This window comes from Quercus robur, chromosome 9 (genome assembly GCF_932294415.1).
Source record: "Quercus robur chromosome 9, dhQueRobu3.1, whole genome shotgun sequence".
Classification (NCBI taxonomy): domain Eukaryota; kingdom Viridiplantae; phylum Streptophyta; class Magnoliopsida; order Fagales; family Fagaceae; genus Quercus; species Quercus robur.
Genome location: NC_065542.1, coordinates 28,583,184 through 28,605,839, shown reverse-complemented (window position 1 = coordinate 28,605,839; position 22,656 = coordinate 28,583,184). Strand labels below are relative to the sequence as shown.

At 35.1% G+C, this 22,656-nt stretch overlaps 3 protein-coding genes and 1 pseudogene across 3 annotated transcripts; 1 reads left to right on the top strand and 3 right to left on the bottom strand.

Moving 5' to 3' along the window:
• Positions 1–1,332: 1,332 nt before the first annotated feature.
• On the bottom strand, positions 1,333–8,884 carry LOC126700359 (uncharacterized). The gene is made up of 2 exons (XM_050398462.1): positions 7,319–8,884; positions 1,333–2,469 (listed from the first exon to the last, which is right to left on the bottom strand). Exon 2 carries the CDS (start codon positions 2,464–2,466, stop codon positions 1,432–1,434), a length of 1,035 nt encoding a protein of 344 aa, XP_050254419.1. The 5' UTR covers positions 2,467–2,469; positions 7,319–8,884; the 3' UTR covers positions 1,333–1,431.
• Positions 7,779–8,744, bottom strand: LOC126700930 (uncharacterized). The gene has a single exon (XM_050399093.1). It carries the CDS (start codon positions 8,742–8,744, stop codon positions 7,779–7,781), a length of 966 nt encoding a protein of 321 aa, XP_050255050.1.
• Positions 8,885–15,354: 6,470 nt separating the features above from the next.
• On the top strand, positions 15,355–16,299 carry LOC126699444 (FT-interacting protein 3-like; annotated as a pseudogene).
• Positions 16,300–19,436: 3,137 nt separating this feature from the next.
• Positions 19,437–21,526, bottom strand: LOC126700358 (trimethyltridecatetraene synthase-like). Its single transcript, XM_050398461.1, has 2 exons — positions 20,607–21,526; positions 19,437–20,154 (listed from the first exon to the last, which is right to left on the bottom strand). The coding sequence occupies exons 1-2, from the start codon at positions 21,516–21,518 to the stop codon at positions 19,531–19,533; spliced, it is 1,536 nt and encodes a 511-aa protein (XP_050254418.1). The 5' UTR covers positions 21,519–21,526; the 3' UTR covers positions 19,437–19,530.
• Positions 21,527–22,656: the final 1,130 nt, after the last annotated feature.

The window sequence follows — 22,656 nt, the reverse complement described above, 5'->3', positions numbered from 1 at the left end:
ACATCACGGTTTCTATTTTTACATACAACTCATTAAAACAATATAAACTATACCAATAAATAATATAAAAAATTCGATTTCTCTCTCTTCTCTCTTTCCTCTCTACCTTTTTGTCTCTCTTTCCTCATTAATATATATATTTTACATCCTTGTGAACAGTTGGTAAAAAAAGTAAAAGCCCACCCTCGGATGTGGGTGGGTTTTGGCTTGTTAGTTGCTAAAATAGCAATTTAGGGGGGGGGGGGGGGGGGGGGGGGTGTTTACACCCCCTAATGCTAGTGCTTATATGCAACCTTACTGTTCATAGGTTGTTAAAACAAACAAAAAAATAATAATAATAATCTTGTTGTTGTGCGTGAAGAGAAAAAGAGAGTGGGAGGAGAGTACTTTTATTATTTTATTGGGTTGTATGTAAAAATAAAAACTGGAATGTAGTGTGAGTTATAAAATGGACTGGTAAAATAGATAAAGAGGTGTTTAAGGATGCAATTTTTTTTTTTTTTTTTTTTTTTTTTTTGTGTTTGTGTGTGTGTGTGTGTGGGTGTGTGTATGCATGCACGCACGCATCCCATGCTAGTGCCATAAGCAATTAAAGAGACTTGAAAATTTATGTAAAGATGCCCTTGAGCTTTTCTCTTTTTCCCTCCATAATAATGATGAAAAGTGTTTTAGCATTGGCACATATGGATTAGGAAACATTTTAGAACATGAAACCCCTCAATGTCAATATGTCATAATGTATTTTAAACATGGTTTACTTTAAACTTGGTAACACCCATCTTCATATTTTGAGTTTGATTGGGGGTTGAATTTTAGATGGCGAGTTAGTTCCGCTGAATCATTCACTACAATACATTCAACCTAAACCTACAAAATCTTAAAAGTAAATATTGCCAGATGATGCAAAAAAACACCCCACAAGGGACAAAACTTGAAGGAGGAGTATGACAAAAGTATCAGAATCGTTCAAACATAGCAGTTTTTTGTTGGCAATAGTCCTTTTTATACACGCGTTAAAAAGAACAAATACACTTCCATAAATTATCTTGAGCTTCCGTATTTGAACAAGAAAGCTAGTAAATTCACCATCACATAAACTAAAGACTATGCATTTACGTCAGAACATAGTTTCTAATATTCATTGAACACAAAAATTAAAACAGAGAGAAGAAAGAAAGAACATACCCTACAACATACTGGAAAGTGATCATGAACAATGCACATAACACACGCTAGTACATAGATTGTTTCGCTTTTTTCCTCACAAGATACAGGTTTTCACTGTCATGAACAAATAATCTTTGAAATATTCAGTGTTCTGCCTCACTGATTAACACTAACATAATGACCTTCATAAATGCGTTGATTACATGTTCTTAAAATTTAACATCCTTTCAATAAAAACACTAAAAACATTCTTATACAGATTTTCTAGCCCAGCTTAATTAGACCCGCGCCAGCTTTCTTCCACTTCAACTTGGCAGCCGCTCTCAAGCAATCCTCGATTAAGCTCGACCTTTTCCCAGATTTTTCAGATGTTATACGCTTATGTTTGTCTTTCATAAGCTCCAATTTTGTAGTCAGTTCCTTGACTTTTGCATCATACTTTGTGATATCTGTTTCAAGTTCCTGAAGGGTGTCATCTTCTAGTTTTCTAAGCTGAAGTCCAAAGTAAGCTTTTGTAACTCTCATCCACTGATCATGAACAAACTGAATTTTGAACCCAGCATATTCCAGAGCCCTCAAGTACTGCATCCAATTCAATAGTTTATCTTCTGTGATATCCAAAATTCTGGTGCAGCACACACTATCTATGGTCCCACATAATATGACAATTAGATACATCTTTACCCTAGAAGATAAATTGGTCTCAGCACCCACATCCCCATATTTCTCAAACAAGCTTTCTAGGATAGGGGCCAAGCTCTGAGGCACTAAGTAATCCCTTACATTAACAACCTTCTTCTCTCTGTTCCATAAGTCCATTAATTGCTTAGGCCCGGATCCAAGCTTTTGCTTTAAATCTGTGAATGCTTTGTCCAAAAACAAGGAATTATCTAGGCTATCCGATGAGTTCTCTTCATCGATACTTTCTTCCTGTACATCTTCTGTCATTAGAACTTCCTTCAATTCCTTTTTCTCATCTTCACTGAAAGAAGATAATATATCATTCCAGGTTAAAACACCCGTTCCCCCTATTTGTGGCTTAATTTGTCTTCTGATTCCATATCCTACTTCCAGATGACGCGACACATTTTCATATTTTAATAATCGATCCAAAGTTAGTAGATCATGCAGAGCCTGCATTTCCTCTGCTTCTGGATCATTAAGTATTTTGGTTGCTTCTTCTGCTTCTTTTTTGCACATCTTCATTGCCTCTGTTATTTCGATGATCACCTTTCCACCAAATTTTCCTTCAGGTGACCTCAACTCCACATCCCCATTTTCTCCTTTGAGCCATAGCATAACCTGACATGGCCAAACGAATGTCTCAGCAATGGTAAAAATTAGACTCGTACTATGTCGAAATGGAATTATGGAAACACAGCCCTGACAATGCGGTTTTCGTTGAACTTATATATAAGCTTTTGAAACTCCAAAATTTTGCACATAATAATTCTAATTTATCTCTTTCAATTAATTTTAAATTCTATTATATATTTAAACATTATATTAGAATCTTCTCATATTTATTTTCTTTAAATGGTATAAATATAGATCTATAGATAAACACAAATATGATAAATATCTATTAATAATCTATATATATATATATATACACTAAAACCGAATCTTTGATTTTTTGTTGACTTCTTTAGAACTTGCCACATAGGATTTACTGCTTCCACAATTTTAAACCTCATTTTAATTTATTTATTTTTTAAACTAAACACACGCAAAGTTTTGAGAACCCAAACCCGACTATGAACTTTCATATATGAATTCATAAACTGAAAACCTACATACGCATAGCCATCCAAAACTAAAGATTCTCTTTCACTGGATTAGTCTCCTTGCTTGCCTAAGATTCTTCTAATCAGAGCAACCGTTAATGTTGCAGAATCCTTCTTGCCGGTACGCACAAGTTTTGAAAACCTGATTACATCTATGAAAAACACGCAGAAAAGAGAAAACCAATTTGCTTTGAACACATTCATGAGAACTTTTAGCAAAACAGATGAGAGGTGTGGCAACATATGCGTACTGCATTGAATCAGAAAAGATGTGGGAAATACTTTGTAAGACATTTTATTATCAATAAACCATTTTCTACCGTTTTCCTTAAGCCGTTGCTTCTGCTAAGCATTGTTGTTACATTGAACTTTTTTGTTTTATATATATTATATTAGTTACAATTGCACTATTATTCTTATTTTTAGCTCATATTAAAAGAAAAGACCTGTGAAAGGTTTTGTGAAAGGGGCAAAGGGTTTTAGTGATCACAGGTAACGGAAGATTTAAGTGATTGGGAGGGCAAAGAGTATTTGGTAGAACTTTTGTATAGCAATAGTTGTTTGATGAAAGTTGATTTTGCTAGAGGCATAAAATTCTTCTCTATAGGGGATTCACTTTGATCTTGTGATATAGCTGGTATGTTTTAGATTTTAGCTTATCCTTGGATCACCTTCAAAGTGTTTAAGAAAATGTCTAAGACAAATTGAAAAGGGGCTAGGACTAAATTTTATTTTCCAATCTGCTTCTTTTCCTTTGGAACTAAATCAGAACTAGGTAGTATATCTATGCCCTATAAATACATATACTCCAGTTTAAGTTGTCAAAGAAAATTAAGACATGTGAGATTAACCGTAGAATTTATGACATGATTTACTAAGATGGATTCTTTTGTTTTATATTTGCTAGATAGTCTTTAATCTATGGACTATGTGAATATAGGTTTGATTTGTATTAAAATTGGTAGAATTTTTTGTGTTGTGTTTGGTAGAATTTTACTGAAGGAATTTGTAGAATTATTGATTTTTTCTTTGGCTACTCATAATTTGTGTAATGCTCACAATTATAAAATTAATATGATCTTCATTCAAACAGCTACAACTTTTTTAGAAATAACATTAGTTAGAAATTGAAGGAAAATGAATATTTGAGTTGGAGGTTATGAATTACATTTTGTTTTTTGGCTTTGCTTTTAGAATTACAAGAGCTTTATTTAAAACACAATAGGTGTGAGTGTTTCAGGGTTTAGGAAACTCTCTAATTGTTGCATATTTAATGCATGTTCTTGAAAATAGTTTGTAAGTTCTTCAATTGGTGAGTCTTGAAAAAACTGTCTCAATTATACTAGACTTGCATATAGAGAGGCCATGACATTAGTTATAGGCTTTGGTTATTGCCCTTTTTTTATGTCAAATTTGGAGAATAAGTATAGCAGGTGAGTACAAATGAGGAGTTTGAGTGATTGATAATTTGATTCAATTTTCATCAAATTCAATTGTGGTGACCGAAACTTCTTTAACCATATTTTGTGTTTCAATTGATCACAATTTTTATTTTTTAAATATTCATATTTGAATGGTATCTTGCATAATTGCTACGTATAATATATCATTAATGTCATCTCCTATTTATAAACATTTCATGCATTTATGAAAAATATCTTAGCTAACTATAATGAAATGAATATTTGAAATAAGTTTTCAAACTACCACAATTAAAAAAAAAAAAAAAAATTGTCAATGGCAAAAAAAAAAAATAACAAAAATATTTTAAAAATTATATTTAATAGCTTTTCCGTGTATCGCACGGGTTAACGACTAGTTAACATAATTATTGAAGTTTATACTTAGACAAAAATAGAATAGGGACAAAATCTTTTTTTTTTTTTTTTGGGTATATTGCAAGAGTTAGTAACTAATTATAAAATAAGAGGCAAAACTTAAGTATAATTATTTAAATACTTTACTTTAGATTACCCAATTTAATTCAAACACGTGAATGCAAAATGTTGCATACTTGCATTCACTTGTTTGAATTTAATTATATTTGGAATCTAAAGAGCATTTCGAGCTATTTCTTTAAATTTTTATACGCTTTGGAATTTAATTATATTTGCATTCACCTGTTTGAGACGGAGAAGATACTCTTGACCTTTGAAAAAAATAAATAGTTTAGTGTATTTTGATTCAACACCAAAAGGTTAGAGACTAAACTGACTCATTTGAAACATTAGAACTAAATTGACACTAGTTTACCTCCAAATTAGTTTAAGGTAATTTCCTCAAATCCATTATGTTACGATTTATAAGACTATTTTATATGTATTTCTTTTTGGGTTTTGATTCTAGAAGGTATTTGTTTCTCTTTGTTTCTTTGATTTATGCATCTTTAAGATACATTTTCGATGTTTTGGATATTAGGGAGAAAAAAAAATTAGAATGTGTGATGATTTTTCTTTTGCAGCTTTGAATCGTGATTTTGTTGGATGTTATAAACTAAAAATGCTTATTTTAATTTTTTTTTTCTTTGATTCACCATGAAATCGCTTAAAAATGCTAGTTCTTACGTTGCTCTGCTAAGGCCTAAGAGAGACTTGCTTCAATACCATCTACTTCTATAGTGATAGCTGAGTGCTGACCTGCTAAGGCAACTCTAGTCTTCCTATTCCAATCTCCAAGTTTGCAAACTCTGTTAAATTACTGTGGTCCTACTCAAGTTCAGGTTATTTTGACTATTAAATCTTGAGTGGCGTTAGGATGAGGGTAATTAGAGATATGTTTTGAATGAAAAGGGTTGGAGGAATCTATGAAAGCTAAAACTTATAAATTAGTTGTATTCATATGGACACTTCATAATAATACGGTTCCTTTAAGAACAGAGTTGGCTGAAATCAACATAATGTGTTGCACTGACTCAGTGTCCTTAATCTCAAGAAGCTGAGGAGATTCAGTGCCATCTTTTGCACTCAGTACCATCTTTTCTATTTCCGTAATTTACTACAGGGCCATTTGGTTTGAATCTGAATTGGGACTCAGAACAGAAGATTTAGTTCCAAAGTCGGTCAAGAGGATGGAATCCTTATGGCTTCTTCATGATCAGTTTGAGCAACAAGAGTTGAGGGATTTCTCTGTGACTTTAGGTCCTAATGGGCTATTTGGCTATGCAGTAATAAAACTGGCATCAAGGGGATAAAGAATAATGCTCAGTCTTGCATCTAAATATGAATCTAAAAAAACAAGTACAGTACAATGTAGCTTTTGAAGCGAAAATTAATTGTTCAGAGAAAGCTTTAGTGATGCAGGACAATCAAGAGGAAAAAAATAATAATAAAAGATAACCCTAAGAATTGGCACCTACGGGTTAATTGGAATCAGTACCAAGCAACAAAACTTAATCTTATTCATCAACACCTAAGGTGGTAGGAATCAACATCCAACAATTTGGAAAATTTCCAATCTGAAATTTCATTAACCAGTTGTCTTCCCAAAATACAACCATCTAGAATCCTTATATAGAGATTAAGAAATAACAGAAAATCCTATCTAAAATTGAAGCTAATCTAAAAACTTAAATCTAATTCCTATTTGAATTCAAAAATAAAAGTCTACAATATACCAATCTCCAATGAGATAAATATAAAAAATATGAAAATATAAGCTCTAAAATAATTTGTGCTCCTGCATTAAGTAACTTAGCCAGCTACTTGGGTGTTTGATCAGGAACGGCACTGCTGGGGAAAGGAAAGGTAGCAGAACTTTCTTTTGAGGGAAAAAAAGGGGATAAGAATCGAGAGGAGTTTTTTATTTTTACTTTTGTAGTATGTGTAAGTTTTAATTGGCTGATCTTGATTAGTCTGTTAAGGATCCACACCAACTCCAAAATTTTCGAACTGTATCTTCTTTGTTATTGCTATTTCTAAATTTCAATTCCAACAATTAATTACTAACTGTGTAACAATTAGGGAGGCTGCGTTAGCAGTTGCCAGCAAAATGTTTAGTAGGAAATTAGTCTTTATCTGCAGCAAAGAAGTAGTGGCACTTTGAAAGAGAAAAAGTCATCTCCTAGGCAGGTGCAGACCATTTTAGAAGATACCAAGTGCTACAGATGGGAGAGTAAAGTTTTCCTTTGAAAGTGTGGACAGAGGAATATGGCAGAATCGGCTTCTTTTGCTCTATTGGTATCCAAGGCTTACATGAAATTCACTTTGTTACTTGTAAAAAAAAAAAAAAAAAATGAAATTCACTATTTAATTCTTCCGAAGTAGCTGTCCGTTATTTGCTTTATTTTTTTTATGTTTTCTTATATTTCAAACCCACTGATTGTAACCCAAAAGAAAATCTGAGTAAAGGGCAAAAGATGAGCATACCTCAGAGATCACACATGAGACCGCAGCTACAAATTAACAATCTGCACAATAGTAAAATGGAAATCGTGGATTTCTTTTTTCCTCGCAAACATCACAGTAGAGTTCATCATCTGAATCGTCTTCAACAGGGGAATCTGTAAGGGTGAGAGAATCTACATGACATTTATGTTTGATGGTAAATGGTAATGGACCACATTGAACATCAAGATTGAAATCGCACTGAGGGCAACGGAATATTAAAGAATCACAGGTGCTTTCACAGGCATTGCACTTAACTTCAGCCCCCATCTTCGGCCCCAGTAAGAGAAGGTGTCTATGATTTTCATATTTTATGGTGGGAACTTGTCCAGTGCGTTCCCTATGCAAGTTAAAATCACAGAGCTCACATCGGTAGGTCAAGTCACAGCAATCGCCACAGCACGCATTGCATCGAAATTTGACTGGGGTTGTATTGGTTGGCCTAAGAAGCAGGGATAGAGGGTGGTCTGGGTGGAGGAAAGTCATAGATCCTCGGAGCAGAACCAGCACAGGATTCATGGAGTGAAAATTCCCCTTCATATTTGTTGCATACGTAGTAGGTTGTTCCTAAGCAGCCTTGTCCACACACGAAGCAATGAACTTGGTCACCATCCCCTAATTTCTCAATGAGAGTCAAGGGATGCTTGTGGTTGAAATGTTTAATTTGCTTTCCGTCATCAGATTTTATGCTCCTTAATAAGGCGCATTCAACATCAATATTAAACCTGCACTGCTCACAGCGGTAAGAAATGCCCATCATACAAGTGTCACAGGCTTGGCAGCGAAAGGGATGGACTCGAGTTTGGAGGGTGAGAGGGCATGAGTGAGTGAAGTTTTGGATTTCTTGTGGGTACTGGAATTCAGCACATGGTTTGTGAAGAGAGATACCACAAGGGTCACAGCCATAGCAAGCAGCGAAGCAATGTTCCCCACATATAAAGCATTTAATTTGATTAACTACCTCATCCTTCTTGTCAACAAGTACCAGTGGATGCAAGTGGATACAGTGTTGTAGTTGCTTACAGCCTTGCTGTTGTTCTTCTTCTTCTGCAGTGGTCATTAGAAAAGCACAATCAAGATGCAGGTCAAATTTGCGTACCTCGCAGTGAAAGTAGAAGCCAATGCAACTTTTAAAACAAGCCCTGCAGGGAAATGATTTACTGGGATCGAAGCGTAGCGTGAGAGGTCCATGTGGGTGAAAGGGATTTTGGAACTCCGTTGGGAGCTCGGCGCATGATTTGTGCAGATAAAACGAGCACTGGGTCTGGGTGCAAGCGTAGAGTGGAAAAGTGCAGAATTTCTGGCACCCTTTGCATAAAATATTCTTCTTCCTGTGCTTTCGTGAAATTTGTTTCTCATTTTCAATGAAGGTCAACGGATGCTCATGACTGAAATGATCAACCTCCATATCTTCCTCTAAGCTTGTGTTTTACTTTAGATCTTGAGTTAGTAATCTAGATTATTGGAGAAGAAGAAGAGGGTGAAAGCAAGATGGAGTCTTATCGAAAAGAATAGGACCAAGATTGCTCTCATTTAAGGGCCGTTTGGTTGGATGAGTGAAAAAATAAGATGGTAGAAAATTGGGAGAGAATAGAAAAGTAGGAGGATAGAAAAATTTTTAGTTTTTTCTCATAGTCTCTGGTTTGAGAGTATAAAAGTGGAGAGATAGAAAATATAGTTTGTATAAATTTACTTTCATGCCCTTAATAGATAAAAAAAAAAAGTGTTCGTAATAGATAAAAATAAAAGTAACAAATAAAGGAAAAGAAAATGAATGAACAAAAAATAAAAACACCTAAAAATTAAAAGTGCAGGAAAAAACAAAAAAAGCTAAAGAAAGAAAAAAAGAAAAGAAAAATATGATATGTTCACAACATTTTTATAACATTTCCACAACAAATCTTATGTGACAGGTTGTTATTGGTTATTATTAGTAGGGTAGAAAAGTAATTTTAGTGATAGATTCAAATTAAAACTAATAACAACTAATCACCTATGATTTGCTGTAAAAATGTTGTGAACGTAGCACATTTAAAAAAATGACAAAAAAACTAAAGGAGATTAATAAAAATAAATAAATAAATAAGGAAGAGGATAAAAAACTAAAGAAGGAAATTTATTATTAAAAAAAAAAAAGAGAGAGAAATAGTTGACACAGTACAAAAAATGACAAAATGTGTATTAAAAAAATTGCAAAAATTGCAGGAAAGAAAAAAAAAAATTGCAAAAATTGTGAACAGTAGTCAGTAGAGACCCAGGTTACCCAGCACGTTAGCACAACACAAAGGTAATGTTGTCTAAACATTTTCTCTCTTGTTTTCTCCCCAATTTGGGGAGAAAACACCTGGGCCCCACTAATTTATTTTCCTCTCTCCCTTCTAATCAAACACCCACTAAAAACACTATCTCTCTACTTTTCTCTCCCTCTTTTTTTTCATCCTTCCTATTTCACCTCCAACCAAACATACTCTAAAGGATGGAATTTGCTACAGCGGAAGCTTTGTCAAATTAAATTTGACACACAAAAGATAAATATTTTGTCAAGTGCTTTGTGATAAATCTCACCACACTCAAATAAAATACACAAATAAATTATCAATAAAATAGAAGCTTTTATTGATGCTTAATATATTACATTCATTTTGTTACACACACCACTCATTGTTTCTCTCTTGCCATTTTCCTTACACTTGTTGAATATTACTTTTTGTAGAAACAACACTTATTGAACTATCACACACTTCTTGCTATATTAGATACAATACTTCTATTGGATATAGGATGCCTTATACATTCCGCAGTGATTTATTATTGAGAGGGAGAGAATATACTTCCGAACTACCTAATAAATTTCCTTCCGAAGCTAGTATTATATAGAACAAAAGAGACAACAAAACAAAACATCAAATGTTTCCACCTAATACTTTGTTTGGTTACAAATGAGGGAAGAGAAGAGAAAAAAAAATGAATAATAGAAAGGAAATGAGAAAGAAAAGAAAAGAAAAGAAATTAAATCTCTTGTATACATTTGGAAATGAGGAGAGAAGGGGAAAAGAAAAGAGAGGAATGAATTTTTCTTTCATTTGTTTGGCTTGTAATAAGAAAGTACATGAAAAGAAAATATGTATTTCTTCACTTTTATGCCCATATAAATGTGAAACATGCATAAAAATTATGAGCAAATATATAACTTCAAGGCATATTATATTATTTATGTGGGCGCAAGTTTTTAAAAACTATTGTCTCCTTTCAAATTCATCCAAATTGGGTGGATTGCAAATTTGTAGCTCTCTTCCATGCTAACCAAATAGAAGAAATGACCACTTTTCAGACGATTTCTCTTCTCTATCTCTCTCCTCTAGTGTTATCAAACACACTGTAAAAGATATTCCACAATGTTGCAATTATTGAAATCAGGGAGAAGAAAATACAAAGACTATACTGCAGGCCTAATGGTCTAGAGTCGGTGAAGACTCTACTAGACTGATGGTAGATCCCACGTGTAGGCCTATCTCCAATGTGACTAATCAAGTTTTTTTTATGAGAGAAAGAAAAAGACAGACATGTGCAAAATGCAGTCTTACTTTTCATGAACCTTGCAGCCACTTTCAAATTTTCAATCAAAACAAACACTAGTTTTTTTTTATTAAAAAAAAAAAAAAAATCCAATTGTGCTTTGTCAATACTTCCAGCGTTTTCTCAGCGAAGAAACACTACAATATGTGCCTGTTCTTCTCGCTAGTGAAAGGCTTAGTTCTCCAACCTTCTCCTAGGTCGTAGAATAGTTGTCCTTTCTTCGAAGGTGTCTTCGTACCTCGAGGTAACAGGTTTACCTTCGAGGTTTTATGGGTTTTTCTGTTTTTAGGGGATTCGGAAACAATTTTCTTCTTTTTAATTTCCCTTGTATGGAGGATCTTACAAAATCATGGAGCTGGTTAACCCTATCTGATGTTGAAGGGTCAAACCTCCTACTCACAGAAGAAGAGGCAATGACTGTGTAAGGTTGAATTTAATCAACCATTGTGTTGGCTTTATTCCGTGCCAATTTTCTTGTAATTCAGCACTTAGAAACCCTGTATTTAGGTGGGAATCATATAAGGGTAGTGTGTGAGAGTGTGTGAAGAAATACTCAAGAATGTGCACTGAAGCAGGGACTCTCGACTGGATCTTGCAGGTGGCTCGCGACTAGCAAACCACCAGATGATACACACAAGTGAAGCATGCAGAGAAGCTGAACCATCATACTAACTATAGCACTATAGGACAAAAAGTCCAGACTGGCCATTTAGTTAGCTCGTGGCTTGGACTCGCGACTCAGTCAAGTCACGAGGCCAAGTCGCCAGTCCACTCTATTTTGGAAAAACTGACTCTTCGCATTCCTTTCTCACTCTAGTATAAATACCCCTTATACCCTCGAAATATTGAGAGTTTCCAGAAAGAATTTTGAGAGAGAAACCCTAGAGAAAAACAAAATTGACTCGTCCACAATTTTTATATAGTGACTCTTCAAATTTCTCAACTCTCACCCTCTTCATTGTTACAATCTTTGAGAGGTTCATTAGCCAAATCCTATTCTCACCATATCCATATCTGTGAGAAGGCTTTTTGGTGCTTGGGAAGCAATTAGAAGGGACCAATTGATATTAGTTGATACTATGGGCTATAGCGAAATCCAGTAAGCTAGAGAAGACAAAGGTTCGGCGTAACCTCATTAGAGTAGAAACTTGGAGGGCTTAGGTATACTGGGCAGATTAGGCTTAGAGGGTTTTCTATTATTCATGTATCCCAACTTGATTCTCTAGTGGATTATTTACCGCTTGGAGAGCGGCGAAGAGGTTCTACGCCAAAGATTTCTGTTTCCTCTTCGATAACACATCGCTGTGTTGTCCTTGTATTTGCATCTCGTTTTCCTTAATCTTTCCCATTTAATTTCTACTGTGAATGTGATTTTATTTGGTTTAAATTATGTTATCAATTCTGTTTTAGCTTATTTACATTTTCCGCACGTACATTGTTTGTTGATAAGCTTGAATTGGTAATTTGTAATTTGGGGGTCTAAACGTTCAAGGGTGTTTTACACACATTTTGAACATTTAGACTGAATATGTTCTTGTAGCCAAATTCTTGACCAAACGGGCACTCAACATTGATGCTATTGCCAAAACTTTCTCACCCATTTGGAGAGCGAGGAATGGTTTCAAGGTTCAAAAAGAGGGAGACCATGTGGTGTTATTCACTTTTAACAACAAGACTGAGATGGAGAAAGTTCTTGCAGTGGAACCATGGAGTTTTGACAAGCACCTCATGGTTTTACAACGATATGACAAAGATATTGATGTTGTGGATATGAAATTTAATATGGTTACCTTCTAGGTCTAGGTACACGACATTCTCATGCGTTTTAGAACAAGAGCAATGGCAGAAAAGATTTATGGAGCTATTGGCATGGTGAACAAGCTAATTGAGGATATGGATGTCGAGGGTGATGGTTTTTCAGAGTTCAAGTCACGGTTGATATCTCACAGCCTTTGAGCAGAGGTAGAGTGATATCCTTGGAGAATGGTAAGGAGTTATAGGTGTCTTTTAAATATGAAAGACTTTCTAATCTATGTTATTGGTGTGGGAGTTTGACACATGATGACAGAGACTATGAACTATGGTTAAAGAGTGAAGGTACACTACCAACTGAAGCACAACAATTTGGACCTTGGATTCATGCACCACCTTTTATGTCGTCATGACGAACTATGATTATAGTCCCTAGGTTCTATAGTAACAGACCAAGTGGTTGTCAGAGTACAACTACTACCTCTAAATCAAAGACAAGCAAACCACCTCCAATGGTGGTTCGGAAAGCAGGACCTTCACCGGAGATCATAAGGCTAGGAAAGGAAATATAGAGTCCATGGAAGAGGTTGTTATTATTCTAGATTTTCAAGAGCAGAATCCGAGGGAATTAAATTCAATTCCCATAAATCAGGTGATGACAGCTGAGGATATTTTCAAAAACCCAAAATTGCAGCAAAATGATTTATATGCTGAGCTATTTGAGGAAAAATTACAGGAGATAGACCGAGATATTGGCATATTTGATCCCATACCAGAATTATCCTCCAAAAATGTCCAAGCCACGGGTAAGGAAAATATTTTGGAATCCCTCTCAATTAATGATGTGGAAAAAGGCAGAATTCAAACACATGCACATGCACTTCCCTGTCAACCATGCCTGCCCCTATCAGTGTTACCTGATGCACTAAATGTACCTAGAAGCAATGAAGGCACATAGAAAAGAATATCCAGATCATGTGTTGGAACTGATGTTGTTATGGAGGAAGCCGTGGGAACAAAAAGAACCACCCAACACACAACTAGTCACTTTGAGTTACAAAATATATATATATATATATATATATATATATATTTGTTTCTCAGATAGGCAATGAAAACAATAAGATATTGGCGGAGGCTGGTTCCTAGCCCTACCAGAAGCAATGAGTCTTTTATGTTGGAATTGCCGCAGGCTTGGGAACCAGTAGATAGAAGATTAGCTTGCAGAATTGGTGAAGGCACAAGCTTCCTCTGTTATGTTTTTAGCCAAAACATGGACAGACAAAGTAAGGCTAGAATTAGTATTTTTTGGAAAGCAGACTTTGATCTTAAGGTCGAAACCTTTTCCAAGTATCACATTGACACTACCATAAACAAGAACAAGGAGGATGAATAGAGGTTTACAGGTTTTTATGGGGAGTCGGATATGTAGAAGAGACACGAAGCTTGGGCTAAACTACGTAGCCTGAAAACTAGGGGTCCAGCACCATGCTTATGTGCAGGTGACTTTAATGAAATTACGAAGAAAAATTAGAAAAGGGGAGGGAGGATTCAACCTCACAGCCAAATGCAGCCGTTCCAAGATGTTTTGGATGAATGCCGATTCATGGACTTGGGTTTTGTTGGAACTCAATATACTTGGCACAAACACTTTGTTGGTTATATAGTTTGGGAACGACTTGATAGGGCAGTTGCAACAAAACCTTGATGTCACCACTTCAGACCATAAACCTCTTTTGATTGCACAGGCAGGTATGGATTGTCAAATGAAAAAACCATTTCGCTTTGAGCATATGTGGATGTCTGATGCAGGTTGTAGCAGAACAATTGAAGCGGTTTAGAGGGAAGACAGTGCTGAACCATGGGGCACTAGAATCATTAAAAAAGTAGTTAAGTGTTGGAAGGAACTAGAAAGCTAGATTAGAAAAAAATTTGGCAATGTTAGGCATGAGTTAGAAAAAAAGCGAAGACTCCTTGTGCAAGCCGAGATGTAAGCAATCAAAGGGGGTGATTCTAAACGTATGAGGCAACTTGAGAAGGAGATCAATTTATTAATGGATATGGAGGCAAAGATGTGGGCTTAGAGATCTCAGGTTTTGTGGCTGAAAGATTGAGACAAAAATACATGATTCTTCCATAGTAAGGCATCGTAGCGGAGGAGGAAAAACTATATCAATGGTTTGTTTGATGATTCGGGTAGTTGGACCACTCATCCCACATGGATTTCTGCCATAGTTTTGAATTTCTACCAGCAGTTGTTTACTTCAAGCAATCCGAGTGGCTTTGAGGCAGTTTTGGACTCTATTTTGCAACGAGTAACGACTAAGATGAATGAATTGCTTATTGCTGAATTTACTTCAGAGGAGATTGAGAAAGCTTTAAAACAGATGGCACCGCTCAAATCAGCGAGCCTTGATGGCATGCCACCATTGTTTTACCAAAGCTATTGGTCCTTGCTTGGGGAAGACATTGTTCAAGCCATTTTGGAGTACTTGAATTCAGGTTCATTGCCTCCCTCCCTTGGTCATTCTTTCGTAACTTTAATTCCTAAAGTTAAGTCCCCAAAATACATTTCTAAATATAGGCTAATTAGTTTAAGCAATGTTTTATATAGAATTCTCGCTAAAGTTTTGGCTAATAGAATGAAAAAGATAATGCCACAGCTTACTTCAGAACATCAGAGTGCTTTCATGTCTGAAATTCATTTGGCTGTGAGGTTCACTTGCTCCTCATTGCTTAATATGATGCACACGTACTCACAGCCACTTCTTCCAAAAATGCACTATATTCATCCGTTAAACGTTTATCAGCTTGATAACTTGAGGCACCTGGCAACTCAAATGATATCAATGAGGTTGAGCCTGACTGAGCCACCACCGATGAAAGAGGTGGTGGAGTATATATTGCATGTGGACTCCCATATGTGGAGTATGAGGAAGAGCGAACTAAACTTTTCCAGGGTTATGGGCGTTTTGGGTGGGCTATTCTTCTTACGGAAATGGTATAATGAGGTTTGCTACTGGAAAAACCACAGCACAACCATATTGATTCACATATTGTATGTAATACTGGTCATCTATCCAGAGTTCATCTTACTCGCCATTTTCCTCTGCCCTTTCTTGATTGGGGCTTGGTATTATAGACACAGGCCAAGGCATCCTCCTCACATAGACGTTAGCCTTTCTCATGCTGTTTCTGTCCTTCCTGATGAACTTGATGAGGAATTTGATACATTCCCAACTTCCCGGTCTTCCGACCTCGTAAGGATGAGATATGATCGTTTGAGATCTATTGGTGCGAAGATTCAAGCGGTGGTTGACAACGTGGCTAGTCAAGGGGAGAGGCTGCAATCTTTGTTGATGTGGCGAGACCCAAGAGCGAAAGTGCTATGTATGATAATCCATCTGGTAGCTGCCATTGTTGTTTATGTTACACCATTCAAAGTTGTGGCCCTTCTCACGGGATTCTATTTGTTGAGGCATCCTAGGTTTCGTAAAAAGTTTCCTTCAATACTAATGAATTTTTCAGGAGATTGCCCGCAAGAACGGACTGCATTTTGTGAGCAATGCCAGTATTATCTGCAATTGCTTTTGAACAGAATGGCCCATGTTTTAGTTCCCCTCTTTCTTTCATGTTAAGCTGGTGGGGAGAAGATGCGAATGTAAAAAAATGGCGCTTGTCTGATTCCGATGTTTGGCAGCTGATGTTGCGTTATGCTTTCAATGTATATAGTCTTTGGCTTATGGTAATCAGCTATAAAAAAAACAGCTTATGGTAATTAATTAATAGTGTGGCAGTGTGGCTTGAACATGGTGAAACAGAATAGTGTATAATAAAGTTGAGCCCAGTTGGGAGATTTCTGCAATGCAAGTGGGCCTTAAAATGTACTCTTTTAAAGTAACTTTAGTGCATTGTGCTTTTCCTCAAGCACTGTTTGTTCGATAAAACTTCTCTGTTCCAGACCCTTCGGCATGATATATTTATTTTTCATCTCAATGATCAATATGATCTTGCAATTAATCTTTTGTGAGTTTTTATTTATTTATTTATTTATTAATAATTCCATAGTTGGAACTTGGGAGAGGGGGCTACTAGAACCATTGATATCGTAGTTGGAAATATCAAACGGTGTTAATTGATATGGATCACAGATTGGGGTAAGAGGTTGCAATCCTACATGACACCAAAATATTTAATTATTAACCATAAATTAACAACTCACCAAATCATCTAAATTATAAATGAGAAGCTAATCTAATCTTTATAAGTGTTTCTATTTTAATGTTACAAGGTATTGTCCGATTAGAGTGAAAGTGGGGATGAAAAAGCAAGTTTTGATGAGCCGTTTCATAGGTGAAAATGAGGAATGAGAGTCAGGTTGGGTGGAGAAAGGGGAGAGTACGATAGAGATCAAGTAGATAAGAAGAGCTTTGGTTGCGACAAAGGGATTAGTGTGGCCAACGGTGAAGGAGAGAAAAGAAAAAGAATTAAAGTATTTTATATTTTATATTTTACTAAAAAAACCAGTAATAGCATTTTTAATATTAAAAATTAGGAGAAAAAGGAGCAAGCCTAGGTGCTTCTTGTGCTTCTTTAGGGGATATTCCTAATACTAATAACCATTTCAACCTATCAAAAAAAAAAAATTTTCAAAATTGAAAGATGAAATTAACAACTGTTGCAAACTTAACACTGTGTTTGGATCAGTGGAAGGGAGAGAGAAAGGAAAGATAAGGAGAAAAAAAAAATTAGGTTTCTCTTGTTCAGTTGAGGAAGGAAAGAAAGAGGGAGATGAATGGAGTGAGTCTCTTCTGGGGTCCACAAATGCATCTTATGTTATAAAAATTAGAACAATTACTAATTTACTATAATACCCTTATACTCATAAATTATCAAATATAATATCTAAATGCTGAAACATAGCATTTATTATTATTATTCTCCTGTTGAACCACATCAAAGTAGCATTTCAGTTTACAACTGTCTATTCTGGTCCAATTCAGTCCAATTCAATTTGTTTTTTTGTTTTTTTTATCATTTTGGTCTAATTTAGTTCATTCGATCTAGTTTAGTATAGTTTGGGCCATTCATTCTATTTCAGTCCAACTTGGTCCATTCGATCCATGTTGTCCACTTTGGTCCACTCGGTCCATTTCAATCTATTCAGTCCACTTCGATGATGCATTGTGAGCATAAGTTTGTGTAGAAAGAGAAATTGCTTCATTGACAATTATGTCATATTCTCAACATAATGTTGGTAAGTTCTTGATTCGATCAACTTTGGTGATGCATTGGGAGGAGAGATTTGCGTAGAAAGAGAAACTGCTTCATTGACAATTATATCACATTTTTAGCATAATGTTGGTAGGTTCTTAACGAAATTACATTACCTTATATCTACTCAAAAAAAAAAAAAATTACATTACCTTGTTTTATTAAAGATTTTGTATATTTTTTCTAATATATATATATATATATGATGGTTTTACATATATTTGCTTTCTCTTTAGACCATTCAAGACGTATAGAGGATGAACATTTACATTATTTACAAAATAAAATAAACTTACAAAATTTAAAACATTTTAAAATAACAAATATAGATAGCATAATTTAGAAAATCTAGTATATTGTATAAACTATACTTTATTATAAAACAATTACATTATTTTAAGAATAGTTTAGGAAAATAATCATGTACAAGGGCTTTGTGTGAAAAATGTATTGCAACTATTTTCTCTAGTGGGTCATTTGGTAGTGATACACCAAAGAGAGATTTTTCCACCCAGCACTCGGATTTTCCTCTTCGTAAACACTTCGGTGTGTTATGGGTGTTTTGAATATTTGCTCTATTTTATGTTAATCCATGCATGCTAATGTTAATTGGCTAATCACTTAAACAATTGGGCGTTAAATTGCTCAATTAGCTTATATCAACATTTGCCGTTTAAAATTGAGGTCAAAATTACTTGAGTTTGTGCAATCAAACTCTTTCATATTATTTGTCAATTACAACGATTTTTTTTTTTTTTTTTTACCTTGTGAGGATTGTGCATTCCTGATAACTTCATTATTATTGTTATTATTATTATATTTTTTTAAAGAAATGAGAGAATTCTTCAAGTATTTGACTATTATCTTGAGCGTGTGCTTTGAGAAATCTAGTGAGGGTCAAGAATTTTTTCTAAGGAGGCCAAGCTTTGAAAAATGTTTTTCTCACAATTCTCAAATTAAACCATACAAATTGCTCAGAGGATCTTGATCGATCAACTAGCTGTCGAGAATACATAAATTTATTTTCTTGAGTTGTTATGAAACTAAGTATTGAACCTGAAAGAAACACGAGACATACATTTATTTGTTCACGGTTTGCAATCAAAACATTATGAACCTTGTAGTGTTGATTCACTAAAAAATTTTGTTTGTTAAAAAACTTATTTTGTTTACCATATTTTAAAATAAAGTGTGCATTAAGGATGAGTTAAAATTTTCAGCTTATCTTCACTTTCAGCTTATTTTTACTACTATTTATAGGTTTCATTGTACTTTTTGATATTATTCATGAATCACACTGCACTTTATGATATTATTTATGGGTCCCACTATACTATTCAACTTATTTTTTAACATTTTTTCTATATTTTTTACGAAAAATTTTCAGTTTCAACTAAATAAGTTATTCCAAATGGACACTAAGCCCCTTCAAAGCTAACTTATTGTTTTAGATTTTATTTCAACTAACATAAAGCATTGGTACACGATGACTATGACACCATTGTGCAGAGCCATGGGCGAACAACATAGATTAGAAATCCTTCGTACCAAAAGAGCTGGCAACAGAAAAAATATTACACATTAATTCACTACTAATAAAGATTAAGTGGGAGTCGAGGCTCCACTACTGCTATCAGTGGAAATTTCCGAGGTGTTGCTAATCCATAAACTTCATCCATGCCTAAATCTTCAACTTTCATATTGTCTGGTAATTTCCAATTAAATCCATGTAACAAATTAGCCAAACTAGAGCTAATCATCTTTAGTCCAAGGCTGTATCCAGGGCACATTCTTCTCCCAGAACCAAATGGCAATAGCTCAAAATTTTGTCCCTTCACATCAATATCCTTTCCTAAGAATCTCTCTGGGCAAAACTCTTCAGGTGCATCCCATATTGAAGGATTTCTCCCTATACTCCATGTGTTTATGAAAATTCTAGTACCTTTGCGGATTTCATAACCAGCTATATTGCAATCTTCAAGAGCTAAATGTGGTGCAAGCAATACAGCCACAGGGTGCTTTCTCATTGTCTCTTTCATAATTGCATTAATATAAGGAAGTTGTGGAATGTCTCTCTCTTCCACCCATCTGTCTCTCCCAATTACTCTATCAAGCTCCTCAGTGGCCTTTTTGATGAGGTGTGGTTGCTTTAAGAGTTCAGACATTGCCCATTCCACAGTTGTTGCAGAGGTATCTGTGCCTCCAGCTATTAGGTCCTGAATTTGATGCACAAAATTAAAAGATTGTGAATTGATGGTAATGACTAGGGGCAACTAAAACTTGAAAGCTAAGGCCAAACTGTTTTGAATCTCTTTTTAAGTGTAACCTATACACACAAACATGAGAGAGAGAGGTTGTAGAAAATAAGATGTACACATCTTATGACTTAATTAAAACCAAGTATCTTAGGTAAGATCTGTTTCACTGGAACCTTGTTGTGGATTGCCTGGATTGCGCCAATTATATAATATATGTGTGCTTGCATGGTCAAAACATAGATAGAAGACATATTTAGAAAGCTTTTTCGCATGCCTTTCCAAAAAGGTAAAAAGAAAAGTTCAATCAAGACAAAAATAAGAAGACCCCCCCCCCCCCCCCCCCCCCCCCAAAAAAAAAAAAAAATGAAGACAAAAATAAGAATATTAAACTAGAAAGGTGATTGTATTACCTGAGTAAACCCTTTTACGCTCTCATAGGTGAGCTTAACATCAAGATTAGGATCATCAGCCATCTGCAATAGTAAATCCACCATGTCCTTGGGCACAAAATCCTTCTCTCCTTCCCTCCTTGCCTTGTGTTCATCAAACACATGGTCATGGAATCGATCGAGCTTTTTCTTTAAAGCCTTCATTCGCTTAATGTACCCTTGCAAGTCCAAGAAATCGATCCATGGTATCCAATCTCCTATATTTAACACCCCATTCAGCAAGAACAGCTCATCTAATATTTCTTGGAACTCTTCTAGTGTAACTATTGAAGTCTCATCTTTGGACTCACTAAAATACTTCTTGCCTAATACAATTCTGCTTATAATACTTAAAGTAAGACGCGAAAGATGGACTTTTAGCAAAATTGGCTTCCCTGACATGCTGCAAAGGCGTGACATAAAAACACGTCTTTCTTCAACACGAATACACTCATAGGACACGAGTCGTTTTGAGCTAAAGAGCTCGGAGAGGTATATCTTACGCCCTTGACGCCAATATGCTCCATAAGGTGCCCATGTGATATTGAGATAGTTGTAAGTAGTATGCTTGCCAGCAGCAGTTTGGGGTCTAGAGGCAAAGACATGGTCATGTGTCTTTAGGAATTGTTTTGCCACTTCTGCTGATGAGGCAACCACAACAGGAAAGGATCCAAACTTGAGTTGCATAATAGGTCCATATTTTTGAGACAATTTGTGAAGGGATTGGTGAGGAAGTGGACCAATAAGGTCTAGATTTCCTATGATAGGCCAAGGTGTAGGACCTGGTGGAGATTTTCGCTTGTGATATTGAAAATCGGATTTTTTAGAGAATAATAAGAGTAGAGAAGCTAGCAATGCCATTGCTAAAACAACCAACCAAGAAGAAAACTCCATTGCTGGGATTTTTGTGGCTGCACTGATATGTGAGTTTGGTTCGGTTGGGGGTTTATATTTTAGCATAATTTAATACTCACTAGTTAACCGACACACTGCTGCAGATGCACTACATCACCATGTTCACTATATTTTATATAAGCATGTAACATGTGAATGTAGGGTGACAAAATGTGTAGGGCGCGCCCTATGTTTGACCAATTAAAAGGAACAAGTTGGGCCTCAATTGTACTAGGCTCCACGTGTGCTTAAACGTGATACTACTTTATTAAATATCCACTTTAAAAATGTTCGAAATCTATTGTAGTTAGAGATTTCATGATGATACACGATTTTAGATATATATCCACTTTAAAAATGCTCGAATCTAGATTGAGATTCACCACATGAAATGTGCCGAGTTAAAAATAAAAATTGAGAGATACTACGTCCATAACATTTTTACAATATTTTTACAATAAATTACATGTGGTTAGTTGTTATTGGTTCAAATTTGAAATTAACACTATGATTACTCTTTTGCCTCAATAATAACAATTAGTAACAAATTATCATTTAGAATTTGTTGTAAAAATGTTATGAAAATGTTGTGGACATATCATTTCTCATGACTTTAACATGTTAATATAAATATTTTATTCACATAGCCTGCTAATTTTTATGAGAAACGATATGTCTATAACATTTTCACAATATTTTTACAACAAATCCTAAGTGGCACGTTGTTACTGGTTGTTATTGTTGGGGCAAAAAAGTAATCTTAGTGTTAGTTTCAAATTTGAACTAATAACAATTAAAAACCTATAATTTGTTGTAAAAATGTTGTGGACGTAATATCTCTCTAAAGTCATAAATAGAGTTGATCTTTATCCAATAACGTGATTTTGTAACAAAGCACTCTTTGAATCTAGCGGATACCATTGGTGCAGAGTCTGCAGACCAAGCTAGCAATTAGTTATGCTGCATAAGTTAATAACTGTGTCTTATCTATTGAATTGACTTGCAGAGTAGCCTACTAGTACAAAGAAGAGGCCTACCCTTTTGGTTGGGTGGGTTTTAGGAAGGATAAAAAAATAATAATAATAAAAAGAGAAAATGGGAGAGAACAAATTTTGTGGATATTCAGTTGAAAGGAGGA

Coding starts and splice junctions, on each gene's coding strand:
- LOC126700359 (XM_050398462.1), bottom strand. CDS start 2,466: ATGCTATGGCTCAAAGGAGAAAATGGGGATGTGGAGTTGAGGTCACCT.
- LOC126700930 (XM_050399093.1), bottom strand. CDS start 8,744: ATGGAGGTTGATCATTTCAGTCATGAGCATCCGTTGACCTTCATTGAA.
- LOC126700358 (XM_050398461.1), bottom strand. CDS start 21,518: ATGGAGTTTTCTTCTTGGTTGGTTGTTTTAGCAATGGCATTGCTAGCT. Junction 20,155..20,606: donor GCGTAAAAGGGTTTACTCAG/GTAATACAATCA, acceptor CATCAAATTCAG/GACCTAATAGCTGGAGGCAC.